Source organism: Plectropomus leopardus, unplaced genomic scaffold, assembly GCF_008729295.1.
Source record: "Plectropomus leopardus isolate mb unplaced genomic scaffold, YSFRI_Pleo_2.0 unplaced_scaffold37, whole genome shotgun sequence".
NCBI lineage: Eukaryota > Metazoa > Chordata > Actinopteri > Perciformes > Serranidae > Plectropomus > Plectropomus leopardus.
Genome location: NW_024640462.1, coordinates 30,525 through 46,539, shown reverse-complemented (window position 1 = coordinate 46,539; position 16,015 = coordinate 30,525). Strand labels below are relative to the sequence as shown.

General features: G+C 39.5%; 1 protein-coding gene across 1 annotated transcript; it reads left to right on the top strand.

Moving 5' to 3' along the window:
• Window positions 1–172: 172 nt before the first annotated feature.
• Window positions 173–13,729, top strand: LOC121938885 (tripartite motif-containing protein 45-like; the record flags this gene model as incomplete). Its single annotated transcript, XM_042482039.1, has 8 exons — window positions 173–459; window positions 1,034–1,322; window positions 1,429–1,574; window positions 1,803–2,119; window positions 7,700–7,829; window positions 10,431–10,545; window positions 10,953–11,079; window positions 12,166–13,729. Coding segments are annotated over 8 exons (1,566 nt in total), but the record flags the coding sequence as incomplete, so codon positions are not given.
• Between the last annotated feature and the right edge of the window lie 2,286 nt (window positions 13,730–16,015).

Genomic DNA, 16,015 nt, shown 5'->3' with positions numbered 1-16,015 from the left:
CCAGTCTGAGCTGAAACAAAACACGGAGCCGCTGAAGTTACACTCGGAGCATGAACTAAAAAATGGAGACTTGGTGAACCCGAGAGCGGTTTGTAACGTGTGTAAACGCTTGTACCGGGACCCTAAAATCCTCCCCTGCCTGCACACCTTCTGCTCGGACTGTATCGGCCAGCTGGAGCCGTTCTCGGTGTCCTCGCGCAGCGGGGGGGAGGCGGCGGAGGAGGACCGACCCGCCGTCACTGTCACGGTGCTCTGCCCGGACTGCGACTCCGAGGTGGATATCCCTCCGTCTGGACCGGCAGGGCTGAGCACAGACCACCTGGCGCTGGATGAGGTCTTCCTGGAGACCCTGGTGACGGACGGCCCGCTGGGGTGCGACCTGTGCGGCGAAGGAGGCGCCGAGAGCCGCTGCGAAGTTTGCTGCGTCAACCTGTGCGAGTTCTGCTGCCAGGCGCACAGGTAGAGTCTGCTCTGTTCATACATAGAGTTTATTTGTAGGGGTCGACCAATATTGGTTTTTCAGTACTAATTATTAGTAGTTAATGAGATTGATGAAACCATTATTTATTTACAAAAATAGCGAGAATATCTCATTGAAATTTTCAAAACTGAAGCTTTTAACATCATATAGCCTAAAGCAAGTTCCCAGCAACTTTTTTACAAAGTGAAGTAAACATTTCAATGAAAAATAAAATAGGTCATAAAAATAGGTCCCTGAGGTTTTACAAAGTAAAAGTTCCTCCCTTTCGGACACTTTCTTTGCACTTTTTCATTAAGTAATTTTATTGGTGATTATTAAAATGAAATGCTGGTACAAAAAATTGACAAAATGCCAAATATCGGCTCTAATAATCGGCCAGGCCGATAATCTGTCAACCCTGATTTCAGATGTTTTCTCTTCTCCCACAGCCAGTCACAGGTAACGTCTGATCTCCAGGTGTATTTTTACCAGATCTGAGGTTACACCAGAGGTTTATTCTGACATAAATATCTATCTGTATCTATCTGTATCTGTTCTCTCTCCTGTCTACAGGCGGCAGAAGCGAACAGCGTCTCACTCCGTTCAGTGTCTGGAGGAGCTGAAGTCTCGTGGTCGTCTGAGTCGCCCCGTCCTCTGCTCCCTCCATCCCGGCCAAGAGCTTCGTCTCTTCTGTCAGCCCTGCGACCTGCCCGTCTGCCTGGAGTGTGCCGCCACGCTGCACCGCGACCACCGCTGCTGCCCCACACATGATGTTATTGATCGCCATGGAGACCGCATCCGGGAGCTGGTCTCGGCGCGCCTGCGACCTCGTATGGACCGTCTGAAGGAGTCACTACAGAAGGTGCAAAACAGAGTTCAGTGTTTATTTAAAGCAACAGCTTAAAAAAGAGACTTGACTTTTCACAAAGATGAAGTATCTTAATTAAAAAACAAACTATTTGTTTTAGGTGGAAGCATCCCAGGACGCTTTGCAGGCACGAGTAGATGCAACAGCGAGCGAGGTGAGGGCGTTTGCTCGAGCTTACGCCAGCGCTGTGGAATCCCACTGCCTGTCTCTGCTGCACGGCCTGGAGGAGCTCCGTGTCCAACGCAGGTATGACAAAAAACAGTTCCCACAGAGTTGTTTCTTTAAATACAACATTTCAAAGAAAAAGTGATTCAAAGCAGTTTATTGTATTGATTTGTTGTTCTATATTAACGAACAAAGTTAATACCATTATAAGTGCAGTTATAAATAACACAGATCAAATTGCCACTTGACTGCGTTGAGGCGCACAACCACGTGGCGGTACTTCTAGTCCACTCTATCTTTGTCGGACAGGAACCAGCTCTACCTGCAGAGGGCGCAGTTGCAGCAGGCTCTGTTGGACGTCAGCGGCGGTGTGGAGTTTGCGGAGAGACTGCTGAGCTGCGGCTCAGACGCAGAGATCCTCAGCGCTAAAGGAGTGACTCTGAGAAGACTGACCAGCCTGGTGGAGAGCAGCTACGACCCCCACCCGGCAACCGTCGCCCTGGATGACGGCAGCGGCATCAGCTTCCTGCCCAGGGAACCAGCAGGGGTGGTGGACGGCTACCCGGTGGTTGGTGTGATCAACTCTAGGACAGTGGACCTCAGCAAGTGCACCATAGAAGGGGAAGGTAGGCAAATACTTAGGATAAAAAGTGTTTTCTTAAAATCCATATCACGTATTCCAGTAATTTTCAGTCAGTGCTCACAGAGCTGTTTTATCCTCATTAGGTCAATACCCAGGCTAATATCCTGGAATAAATGGCTAAATTAAGTATTTTCGGGATCAGGTGTTTGCGTATGACTTTGTAACCTTTTTCTCTCTTTTTAACTTTTCAATTTTCTTCCTTTTAAAAGAAAAGGTTGTGGTTTCATATTTTTGTCATTGTCAATGAAGCTCATGAAAATATCAAATCCCACAGTGTGTTAATGCAACTAAAACGCCTGTTACTGCTCTGTGGTGTAAAGCTTCGCCCTTTATTTCTATTGCAGCCACCGTACTAGCCGTTAGTATTTCCATTCGAACGTGACATAGGCGTGTTATGCGAGCGATAATGGAAAGGTAAGACCCTTATACGTGGGAGCGGCAACGTGTGATGGATTTCTGAGAGGTGATAGTTCACGGTTTCACAGAGGAATTGTGAATTTAAAACTTTCGGATGAGCCGCTCAACTTTTGAGGAGTTACAGTGTCTGCTGCATCATGCCCGAGGGAGCCAGTTCCTACCGACAAGCACGTAGCCATGGCATCATGTGACCTATGAAAGCAAAAAAAGTGTTTCCATTGCAGTTTTGCGAAATATGGCTTTTTGGAATCGCCTGAAATGCCAACACAAAGTTGATGTGTTTTCATTGGCCATATGTCATAGTAGTAATTTCAATTTGTGCAATTTTAGGGTTAATGGAAACCTGCCTAGTGTTGCCAACTCTTTTAACATGAAAGCCAGTTCTAGCTCCATAATTCAAAAAAAGTTGCTAGATGATGTCATATGCTTGTTCGCATGTTGGCGACGTATTTGTGCATTGATAGCATTGAAATATATATATATATATATTATTTTTTTTTTTTTTAATTTTTTTTTTATTAACAAAACAACTGTAGTTTATCTTAACGCTGGCCTTACACAAACAACCCCTCAGGTGATTACACCATTGCATATCAGATAAGATCAGATATCAGAAAAAATCAGGAGTCTGAGCTGTCCTAAGTCTGTCTTTTGTTTGAAAAGCTGTGGATGCATTTATTATCCAGAGCACCTTCTGTGTTAGATATTTATTTTCTAAAGTGCTACTCAGCCTGGTAGGAATGAAAACTATCTGAGGAGTTCACCCTGCGGGAGTAGTTACAGGAGGCTGGGTGGAGCGGATTGGATAAGGATGTGGGGGAGGTCAGACTCCTGGAGCACGTAATGACTGTTATTGTTGCCTTCCTGGGTGCTCAAAGAATTCCTGCGAGACTGAAGGAATGTTGAGGTGACTCAGTGCAGGAGAGCTGAGGGGATGTTTACACACACACACACACACACACACACACACAAACAATAGTGATAATGCAAGTAGCTGCAGGACATTTTCGAGTGGCAGGAATGACTGATTTTAAAGTTTGAACACAAGTAGTTCAACCTCCACGCTTTCATAATGTAAGAAACACACACATAACATCACTCACACTCACACACACCCTTGGTGGGCAACATGACTAGCTTGAGCATAATGTTTGTTAACCCTTTGGAACCTTTTGACATCAGTTTTATTGTGTTATGTTCAGATGCCTTTCACACACATTTAAGCCTCTGAAAGCTGAGAAAATTAGATTTTTTTTTTTTTTTTTTTTAATTTTTACTTTTCTTTTTGCTTTGTTTTTTCATATAACTTTCTAATAGTTTCTTGCAAATTTTTGGACCATTTCTTATTAACTTGCTCATTACCCTCCTCCCATATTTCTTTAAAAAAAAGCCAATTTGCTTAGATTTCAAAGGGTTAATTTACACACACATAAACAATAATATAAGAGGACTTATACAGTAAGGGCCAATTCATAGTTTCCGTATGGCCGCGAGGTCAGTAGCATGTAGGTTCCCACACAGACTCATACGCACTCTACTTAACTCTACTTTACTTAACTTAACTTTAAGTTAGTGAGCTGAGAGATTTCATTTATTTATTTCAAATACTGGCCAAGGTTTACAATCAGGTTTTGGCCAAAACTGCCCGCAAAAAAATAAATTCACCTTACCTGTCTGGGCTGTTGCAAACAGCAGTGTCGATGATGCATTAATTATTTTTGCTGCTTCCAGCTTCAGCTTCCCAAGTGTTTTGCAACGTTTTTAATATTTTTAAGGTTTGGACTTTTGGTTGCTCAAAAAAGGCAATTTGAAGACGTAAACTTGAGCTGTAGGAAACTGTGGTGGACTTTTTTACTCTTTTCTGACCTTTCATAGACTGAATAATGTCTTGATTATTGAATAAATAAATAATTTAATTTACAGATAAACTGATACTGAAAGCTGTAGCCCCGAAGACATTACTCTTAAGAGCACATGGAAATGTTGTCCCTCAGCCAGCAGAGATTTGTAGCAGTTTGACTCAAAGAAAGGCTTAAAGTCGTGTTTACCAGCGTGGGAAATGGAAAACCTCAACAAACAAAGACTTCAATACTACTGAGGTGCATTAGTGTTTTGTTGTAGTGTTTGCCAAGAGGTCGGTGTGTGCTTTGTGTCAAACATTTGTGTGGGCGCTTGTGTGCATTTTGTTTTGTTTGAGGCCACAGGCGGTAAACTTTCCATTCATCCACACTTCCTTTTTGTATTTACTCTTTTTTTGTATGTGGGATTGAGCTGTATAAATCCATAGTATCACAGCATCAGCTAAACCCACTTTAGGTTGTTTGTCCCTCCCGAGTTAACGTTCATCAGCCACTCTTTCATTTAAAGGGGGGCGATAAAGGCAAGATTTCGGTGTTGACTATTAGAAAGCAGAAATCACACAGGCTTACTGGCAGTAATCCGCTCTCTCTGCGTGATAAGAAGGTCTGAAGTGGCGGATTTGGACCGCAGCACAGGTGAAATATGGGCCAGAACAGCTGCGTCTTTAACAGGGACAGCTGCTGGGTGCTTGGCTTAGCGAGCACACACACACTAATTCACAGATCGTTCACAGTCGTTAGTTGCAGCAGTGATAGAAGTAATAGACTACTGGTCCAGATGATGGTAATTGTTGTAGTAGCAGGTTTTAGGGATGGTAGTGGTAGTAATTACTGCACTCAATCCTGTGTTTGAGTAAAAATAGCAAGAATGTGGATGACAGATCCTCCTAATATATAAATTGTAACAGTCTCACCACACACACACACACACACACACACACATACACAGTGTCTTCTGTTACCTGGTTGCAGCTACAAAGAAAAGATATGAGCTGACTCCATGTACCAATTAAAATGATTAAAGTGTAAAGTGCCCAATCCTAAGCTAACAGGAGAGTGTGAGAAATGTCAATCAAACACACCCTGTATACACAAACACACACACACGCACACACAGCCCGAGTGAGAGCTTTGATCAGCCCAAGTAATTAAAATCACCTATATGGGTGTATATAATGAAAGATAAAAAAAAATTCTGTGTTAAGAAGCAAATTGGTTTACTGCTAAAATATTGATGTATAATATTAATAACCTTTAGATATTTGATTTTATAGCTAGAGCTTAAACTTGTGATTATCCTATTTATTTTATTTTATTTTATTTATTTTATTTTTTTGATTGATTATTTAGCCCAGGGGTTTTTAGTGTTTTTCAGGCAAAGGGAGCCTCAAAGAGAGGTGGAGAAAACAGACAAAAATTATATTATTTGTTGTGGGCTGTCATAATTAAAACATTTTTAATGAGAATGAATTATATATACTGTGCAGTTATTCATTGCACAGCGGAGCGTACTGTTGTCACAGATGGAGCAGCAGAACACAAGGTGCAGTGAAAGTGAAACTTAACTCTGCACTCTGCTTCTCCTGTCACCCATTGATCTGATCAGCTCTGATTGGATCAACTAATCAATTAGAATTAAAAAAAGAAAAACTCATGATAAGTTTCGCCTGTGCTGTGTTCACTGACCCCCTAAAATGGCAGAATTTAGAGAGAAGGCACAAAATGATAAATGATATGACAATAGATTCTGATTCTGTGTGAAATACTGAACTGACTCAGCTGCGTTTGTGTTATTTCATTTTCTTTGTCTGCAGTTATCAAACCTTTAGGGATGATCAGGATTAGCAGAAATAGTTTTATTATCAACAGGAGCAACTGCAACAGCATCCAAACAGATGCCCCAGCAGCTACAGGAAAACGCTGAATAACAACAGATGGATGAACACAGAGCCGGATCATTAGTTACCGAGCAGCTAATAGAGTCTGACACAAAATGCAAAGCAACATAAATCACTGATATCAACACAAACGATGTTGGCTTTAACGTGACAGCGACGCCACAATAGCTGATGAATATCTCCAGCAGTTGTGTTCCCCAGAATAACTTAATGAAACACGAAATAATGATGTGAGGCTTTTGGAAATGTTGGGTCAGCAGCACTGAAGCCCATTTGTGCCTGGAGTCACACTCACACTGACTGCAGCCGCCATATGCTGAGGGGGAGATGGGCTTATGTAAGCAGTCAGTCGGGGGCTGTTTTGAGGGTGAGATGGTGTGTGTGTCTGTGTGTTCAGAGTCTTCAGGGGCAAATGTCTGTCCTGGTGTTGCGGTGTGTCTGAATGATGAAGTGCCGCTTTCAGTGTGACGAGCATCTGTGATCTAATGTTTAACTCAGAGAGACAAGTCTTTCTCTCCTTCTAATGCCTAGTTTATTTTAAAAAAAGACTTAAATTTGACACCCTCTCACATCTAAAGAAAAATGTGAGTTTTTAGTCATCCACTATAAAACTTTTGCAAATGCTGGGTATCTTGCAAGGTCACAATTTTCAAGACTAAAACTGTATTGCTTTAGAAACTTTTTTCCATCCTTGCTCCTGATGTTGAATATGCCAAACTCCCTTTAAGAAATATGAGATTTAACAATTCTGTTTTGTTCACAAAAATACATAACTCCAGAAACACAAGGTAAAAGGTGTCATTTGTAGACAGTAATCTTGTAAGTTCGGCATCAATATAATCCATAAAGAAATGGTATTTGTGTATACTACATACTTATAGTATTTTGTATTTTGTTGCCTCAACTTGCAACCAGCCTCTGACGGTTAGCTGATGTCAGCTGATCTGCTGATTCCTGTTTGGTGCTGGAGAAAGTGCAGCTATTGCTGGAGCCGAAACTAAAAATTTATAACGTATTAAACATGTTTGGTTTTGTCAGAATGTCAAGACAAGAAAAGGACTGCGTGTTATGACAACTTTAGTGAGGTAAAACTAGTGATACTACAACGGAAATTTGTCTGAAAAAATGCTTGAAAAGTCATTTGGTTTGAGGTCGGCATAATATCTGTGTTTTTTCTGCCTCTTGTTTGTTTGCAGAGTGTGTGCGTGTATACTTGAGTCAAGATTGTCCGAGAGTTTTTTCCGGCTTTTTTGATGTGTCCTTTATTTGTGCGCTTATATAAAACCTTTCTGCGTCACATTAATAGATGTACATTATCTGTGTGTGTTTGACAGTGCATTATCATGACCTCTAACCTCTAACCTCTGACCTCTAACCCTCCGGTCACAGGTCTGCAGACGGGCAGGGAGGGTCAGCAGGGCCACTTCACGCTGCTGTGCCGAGACGCAGCCGGGGAGCAGGTGGCGCGAGGTGGAGAGCACGTCCTGGTCAGCATCGTTCACAAGGAGAAGAAAAAGTGGTGAGTGTCGGAGAGTCTGACCTGCTGTGTCGACAGTTTAGTTTTCAGGAAGCTCTCTGATTCACAGAATAAGAGGGAACAGGCCGGGTCGATGATAAAACTTACCTTTAACCTAGAGGTGGGTGATATATTCATAATATTCAATGGATTGCATTACTATAAATAACGGAATCACAGCAGTGATGATTTTCAGGATAACAGCACTCCCTCTTGTGTGATATTGCTTACTTATTGTACCAATACTTTTATAGTATTTTTTTTTACTTTATTGTAACAGTAATTTATTTAACTTTACTATAACAGTACTTAATTTAACTTTCTTATGACAGTACTTTATTTAGCTTTATGTTGACAGTACTTTATTTAACTTTGTTGCAAAAATACTTTATTTAATTTTCTTGTAACTGTACTTTATTTATCTTTATTGTAACAGCACTTCAATACAGTTTTATGTTAAAAAGTGCTTTATATAACTTGATTACAACAGTGCTTCATTTAGCTTTATCGAACAGTACTTTATATAACTTAATTATATCGGTAGTTTAGTATTTTAGTAATCTACAGAAGTTTATCAGGGATTTCAAAATACCTATATATGTATCATGCATCATGATATAGCCAAAAAGTACTGCTTTTATATAAATATTATTCATAGGCCATGTCATCCAGCCCGGCTCCAGTTTCCTGGAGCGAGGTATTGATGGCTCTATATTTGTGCTGGGGAAGTGCATTTTCATGGGGGCACCGTGAGGTTTTACTCTCACAGTAATGCGAGTGTCATTTTCAATACAGCCACATGCAGCAGTTTTAGTGTCGAGATCTCAAGTTTTTCACCGTCTGCCACCCAGCTGCTGCGAGCAGGTCAGCAGAGCACGCTGCACCTGTGTGCTAAGCTGTTTTTGCTACTTTGCTTTGAGGAGCGACACCCTTAATAGACCTCTCCGAAAGCACACAAACAACTTTTAATCATGTTTCACTTTAATTAAATATTCTTCAACCATAAGAGGTTTTTTTTTTTCCTCCATTAATGGCAACGTCAAAAGGACTCATGTCTGATTAATATCTGATTCTCACCATCATCAGTTATCCACAGCAGCCCGCATGCATGAGTGCCTGCCCTTTTTAGTTTATTAACTCTTGCAGCCAAGTGAGGGCGGCATGTGTGCTCCATCTACAGCGTGTAATCTGAGTGACCTGCATCATCAAACCGCAGTCACTTGCACCAGATCTGATGTGGTTACCTTGATAAACTCTAGTGTGACCAGCACCATTTCTTAGTAAACAACCACACAAACCACTTCCTCGAGTGCACCAAACCTGTTACATTTCAGTTATCATCACAACCTCCTAGTTTATGCAGTAAAAATGATCAGTAGTGTCGGAGGTGGTGACATGTTGATGCATAAAATAGGTTAACCTGTGGCATATTAACACCATGATTTACTTCAGTTGTTGTGCAGAGGTTAACCCTTTGAAACTTAGAGCGACATCACTTTTCTTGTGCTGCTTTCAGATGCTTTTCACAGGTTTTTAAACCTTTGAGCTCTGGACACATTGTTGTGATTTATTCAAGATATGCAGTAAAAAGGCAATGAGCAACTTGGTAAGAAATGTTACACAACTTGCAGAAATAAGTAGTTTAAAAAAAAAATAAATAAATAAAAATTTCATAAAAGCTAAGGAAAAATGCCTGAGGGGAAAATTATGACTTATAATTATAGTTAAATACTTAAAATTATGTTTCAAAATTCTCATATTTTTTTAGCACTTCTTGAAGGTAATGTTTTTGTTGTTGTTTTTTTTAAACTTAACTCAGGGAGTTAAGAGAGGTTATCGGTGTGTATGTTTGTTTGTTTTGTAGTACAGAACATAAATCAAGACAGACAGTTAAATTCCCCCTACTGTTCAGATTTTCCAAAAATGTTTTTTTTTTTTTTTTTTTCAATTTATTAGAGACAAAGTGTGCATGTAAAAGAATAGCAGTCAGAATAGAATAACATAATACGGTCATTTATCCAATACCTCTACAAAATCTGGCTGTAAAGGTCTTACATATTTGGTACAGAGCCCAATGAACACACTTCTGATGGCAAAGAAGAGAAAGTCATCTTTTCCATAACATAAATATCATTTACTATATCTATCCACCCTGTATTGTCAGGGGTTCAGGAAGTAGCCAGCACCTTGTGAGGGCTTTGTTTTCCAAGCAGAAATCAAAATACATGTCTATAAAACACATGTATGGATGAGTTATGATCTCTGGTTGTTTGTCAGAGAAGAATTTGACTAAGCTTGTCAAACAGATAACCTTAAATTAAGAATCAGCTGATTGTGAAACAGAGATTGGTGATAATACAAACAAGAAATGGTTGTTCATTTGTTATGTGCTTTGCCAAGTGTTTGAGCATAAATTTGAACCTGAACAGGAGGAAGAGAAGTGTAGTTTTCTCTCTGTCCACTTTAATTGCAGTATGCTCAAAGTTTATAGTGGGATTTTTTAGTCCAATGACAACAAGCTTTAAGATATATTTCTAGCTTCATCAGCTTCATTTTCTCAGTAATATTCACCGTTAACAAGATGCTTTGTTTTCTTTCCTTCAGCACAGTGGAGACGACGGTGCTTGACAACAACGATGGTTCTTACCGAGTTTCATACACACCTGAAGAGCCAGGAACCTACTCAGTGTGGGTTTGTGTCAAAGCTCAACACGTCAAGGTACAAAACCGACTCATGGAGTTTGTCACTGCAAAATATGAGAATCCAGGGAATCAGTTTATTTGAAGCACATTTTATTCTAACGATTATTTATAGTAAGATAAACGGTTATTAATGATGTTTTGCAGCTGAGAGGACGACATCTTAAAATTAGGTTTGACAGAAACACGGTTTTGCCCGCCGCTCACAGGTTGCCTCCTCAGGGCTGTTAACATCATCCTGACACATTAAATCAGCGTGGACAAAATTCTCTTTAGACCAAAGAAAAAATTAAACATGCTGTGTTCGAGAGCTCTGGTGTTAAATTTACCTAATTGGATGCTTGTTTGACTCATCAGAATTCAGTCATTTTTCAGTTTTTGTTTCGACTCACCGGCTCACTGACTCTTTCCCGTCTCGTCCTGCAGGGTTCTCCGTTTCTTCTGAATGTGAAAAGGAAGTTCAGGCGTCACAGCGGGACGTTTCACTGCTGCTCTTTCTGCTCCAGCGGAGGTGCCAAAGAGGCTCGCTGTGGCTGCGCAGGAACCATGCCAGGTACAAAAAATAAATTTTTAAAATATTCCCTTAGAAAGGGAAACAAACACAACAAAACTTGCGCACAAAATTGTTCTTAAAGTCTCCCTCCAGACATTTTTAAAGGATGTATCACTGTGTGCATCCACTTATGAACAGAGGCTCGTTCTTGTGACAGCATGAGTTGTAAATATTATTGATGTCCTCATTGGTTTGGTGATAGGTCATCTACCAGCGGATTCCCACAGATCCATTAAAAGTCTTAAAAGGCAACAAATCCATTCATCTAAAAATTAGGCCTTAACTGGCATTAAAATGTATTTTGTCTGTCTTTCAAAAGTCTTAAAAATGCTGAGACACCTGAAATGAGATTTTTATGAATTTTGTTTTCTGACATTGCCTATAAAAAGCTAAAAAAAATAATAATAACTTACAAAAAGCCTCTTGCATTAACATCATCAAAGATTCATGTTTTATGTTACAATAAATATTTAAAAAGTAAAATATATTTCCTCCCAACCTTATGTCATTGATGTTGATGCATGTTTTTATTATTAGTCTCAAGTTTAATTCCAAGAGGCATCCAAAATCTTTAAAAAAAACTTAAACCCCACATGCCTTAAGCTGTAGAAATCCCAGTGTAGTTTGAAAGAAAATTGTTTCTACATGCAACTGCTCAAAAAAAAAATCTGTGGATTATCTTGAGTAACGGGGTCTTTATTTCTTGAAAGAGACATTTATGTCGAGTTTTTTAAATGTTTTTTTTGGCACTTTTAGCACTGCAAGCCGAGTGCCATTTAGTTCTATAATACTGGAGAGAAAGCAGACATTTCTACGACCAAGATCTCCAACACTCAGAAACTCACACCGAAACAATCAAGATTGATCTGGTGGAGTAAAATGGATATACTCAAGTAAAGTACAGGTATTTCAAAACTGTACATAGTGTGTACTTATGCATATACTTAGTTGCATTCCTCCACAGCTACATATAGAAGACACTGATATAAAACAGCTCTTATTTAAACAATAAAAGCTTAGGACTCACAAACCTCAAAGTTGGCCTTCATCTCATGTCCGTCCTCCTCCCTGTCTGTCTGACTGCAGGAGGATTTAAAGGTTGCGGTCACGGTCATAAAGGACATCCTGGGAAGCCCCACTGGTCCTGTTGCGGCAGCACGGTGGAGCAGTCAGAGTGTTTGCCACAGAGCGTGTTGGCGGCAGTTTCCCCGCGCGGCCACCTGCGGACCGTGGAGCTCTGAGGTGACGAGACCTGTCCACGTGATGCAAGTTAATAACGGATGGCGGCAACCAGAAGGTTAGAGCAGCTGGGAGGTGAGCTTTTTGGTGTAAATCTTAAAAAAGGTCAGAAAAAGTGAAACTCCGAAGACACAGCGACGGAGGCAGGACTTCAAAGTCGCTGTGTCTGGAGAGCGATCATCTCCGCCAGACGCAGAGTAGCCGGCTCACCACTAGAGACAAACACCAAAGCTACGAATCCGAATCTGTTGTAAAGTGCCTTTTGTTTCTAAGCTCTTCTGATCTGTGACAAGACAGAGGATGAAATGCAGAAATCACAGCAGCCTCAATCAAATGTGTTAAAGTCCCACTGATGGGAACCTTAAAGAAGACTTTTCTTCCCCCGGCTAATAATAAAAACAGATTGTATTTTTTTAACCTTGAAGCTGCTGCCAATTTTCCTGAATTCGGTGTTTGATATCTAAATGGTAAAACTCATTTAAATAGAAATGCAGAGAATCACCTCACAGGTGAACTTGAATAGTTTCATATTTTTTATACACTTCTGTCAAGAAAATATCTCCTGAAATACGGTGCCTCAAAAACAACTGTGATCCTGAAAAATATGAAGAATCATCAATAAGCACAGTGAAAAATCCAAGATTAAAGCCAGCCTGGACCGTTAAAAGTTCTATCTATTCTCTATTTTATCAAAGTGTATGCCATATGCTTAAACACAGACAAAATTATCGAAAAACAAAGAAGAAAAGCTCATAAAACGCACCAGCGTAGCACTTGTGAATGGAACATAGCTTCTTATCGAGCTCGCTGGCGTGGGTGATAAACTAAATATTACTGGGACAAACCTACAACAAACTCGGACTTTCTTGACTTTAAAAAATTGTCTTGAATTGATAAACCTTGTACATAGTTTTTCCTAAAATAAGGTTGAATAGGGGACACCAGAAGTGGAGGGACTTCGCCTTTCAGTGAAAGAACTAACAACATGTACTTACTTTTTTATTTGTAAGTAATATTTACCAAATAATAAGTAGCGACCCACATAACAGGGCCATTTATCAATAAATAAAAGCTAAATATTTACCCCACCTTTTATGATTTTATTAGGTAGGTAGGTATTTTGAACATGTAAAGCAAACAAACAGAAAAAGATAAAAATTAAACAAAATAACAAAGACAAGGATGATAACCTTTACAAAAGACTTAATGAACAGCTTTAAATAAGTAACAAGAAATTGCATCTTACATGTTCAAAAAGGAGTAGGAGCAAGTATAAAATTATTTCCTGCCCCTTCTCAGCTGATCAGTTACTTAATTTGTGAACTTAATCTCTCAGACTCACATACATACAAAGATAAACATGCATTTATACATACATGCACATATATATGTCCCACTGAATTCACACATATACACATACACACATTCATAAATATTAAGCATAATATATATACACACGAATGTATGCGCCTGCACACAAACACACGATAAACAGTTTATAAACAGTAATTCAAGTTGTATGTACAACACCAACAACACCTAAGTCATACTGTGTCATAGACTGACTGTCTTCAAAGTCTTTCTTTATTCTTACACTTCTGTAAAATTATTCCATGGTACTAACTACACATAGGGAACATTTGGTTAAAATGGATAACAATTAATACTAAGTAAATATTACACAACGATTTTACTTCATTGAGGAGTTGATGCGTATGTCGTGGTGCCACACAGTTCTTCCAAACTCCAGGGCTAATTAACTCCCCTGATCTCTGTGTTTATGGATACTTGTGTTTCTGTTATCGTACATTCATGACAGAAAGGAGCATAGAATCACTCATCCTGAATATGACCTGAAATAAGCACTGAGCTGGAATACAGCATCTGTAAACTCAAAACGCTCATTTTTCTGTTTATTATGTGAAACATGCTCTTGTTTGTCTTGCTCCATACATGCATACCAGTTGCCTCCTTATCAATATTTTTAATGAGGAAAAAGTCCATCAAATGTGCACAGAATCGCGTTTTTTCCATCAGTCTCATTAGCACTCCGACTCCAGCGTGCCTCCTGGTGAAGAGGGTTTTATCTGGGAAACACTGTGACCTAGAAGGTGCAGTCGGCCTCCTCTTTGAATACAAAGTCGCTCCTCTCCAGAGGCTGTGTCGCAGCACTGACTTAAACGTGAGACTCATAATGAAACACTTAATGCCTTTGTGTATTTTCTCTATTCTGAATGTGACTTTTCCTGAGTGTGAGTGCTAATATGTGTGTGTTTTTTTACTACTGACTGTAAAGATGAATACTTAAACGGACAAATATGCAAATACTTGAGGAGACTTGAGGACTAGTCTTTTTGATTTGCGGTCTAAGATCCAGGAATCGACATGTTGCTGCTGTCACACTGACTGTACACTCATCCTAATAGTGCTTTATTCTGATACGCAACTTTTTACACAAACATTTCAGCCTGTACAATCAAATAAACACACATTTCTCAGATTTCATGATCTACTTCGTTTTCTGATGGAACTTTGCCGCAAGATCCATGTTGGAAACATTTGTGTAAAAAAAATACTGGTTATGGTGAGGAAAAGGTCAGGTTTTAGCTCAAAATACCTACTGTTGCGTGCACAGTACCCACTGGAAACACAGCGATGTCTCAGTTAAAACAACTGCTTTTTCGTGGCACTATCCTAGCACACAACGCATGAATGACTTGCTAAAAATCTCCTACATATGGTGGCTAAAAAGCCACCGGAAACGCAGTGATGTCTCAGTAACTTGGTAAATAATTCTTTTCTTCCCAAAAGAGCTTAAATTTATATGGAATTTAAATTAAATGTCATTATTTTAGTAAAACAATACTCAAATATGAAGTTATCTTTTTATGCTGAAATCATTTCCTGGTAAAATAATGATAAAGTGATTGTTTTGTAACTTTTTTATATTATTTTTTTTTAACCAAAGGCCAACATGCAAGTAATTATGCTCCAGCCACTCCCTTCTAGGGACAAACCGAAACTTTAAGAGAGGGACACCCAAAAACAGGATTTTTAGAAGTGAGGAGAACAAATTTCCCCCAGTAAAGATTAGCCATGGACTTGATGACAAAAATGCACCATTTACTCCAAATTTGTAACTTTGAGTGTCAGCCTTTTATGTCCTCGACTAATTTCCCCAGGGGCAAATAAAGTAGCCTTGAATTGAAATTGTTTTCATGGATTTGCAAAAAAAAAAAGACTGAGAACTTTGTTGATAGTGTTACAGTGCTGAACTGAGATGCCTTTCACATGTATTTAACTTTTGGACAAATGAAGCAATTGGTTCGATATCTTTAGAAAACATGTTACACATATGTAATTATTTTATGCACTTTTTCGGTTTATTTATTTGTCTTTGACTTCCTTTTTTGTGCTTTTAGGGTCATTTTCCTCTGCTTTTCAAAACATATTTTCTTGCAAATCTTTGGGTCATTTCTTCTTCAGTTGGTCATGATTTTGAAATAAATCAAGCTAATTGCTTTTCACAATTCAGTGACCTTGATGATCCCTCTGCAAACCACCAGGTGGCAGGAGAGAGCCACTGTTGTTATTCATGGTCCCTCTGCCTGTGACAGTTAACTTCTCCGTGCTTGTTCCTACAAATCATTCATAATCAGCGTTCTCAAAAAGTCGGTCCTTACTGGAGCCGTTCGCA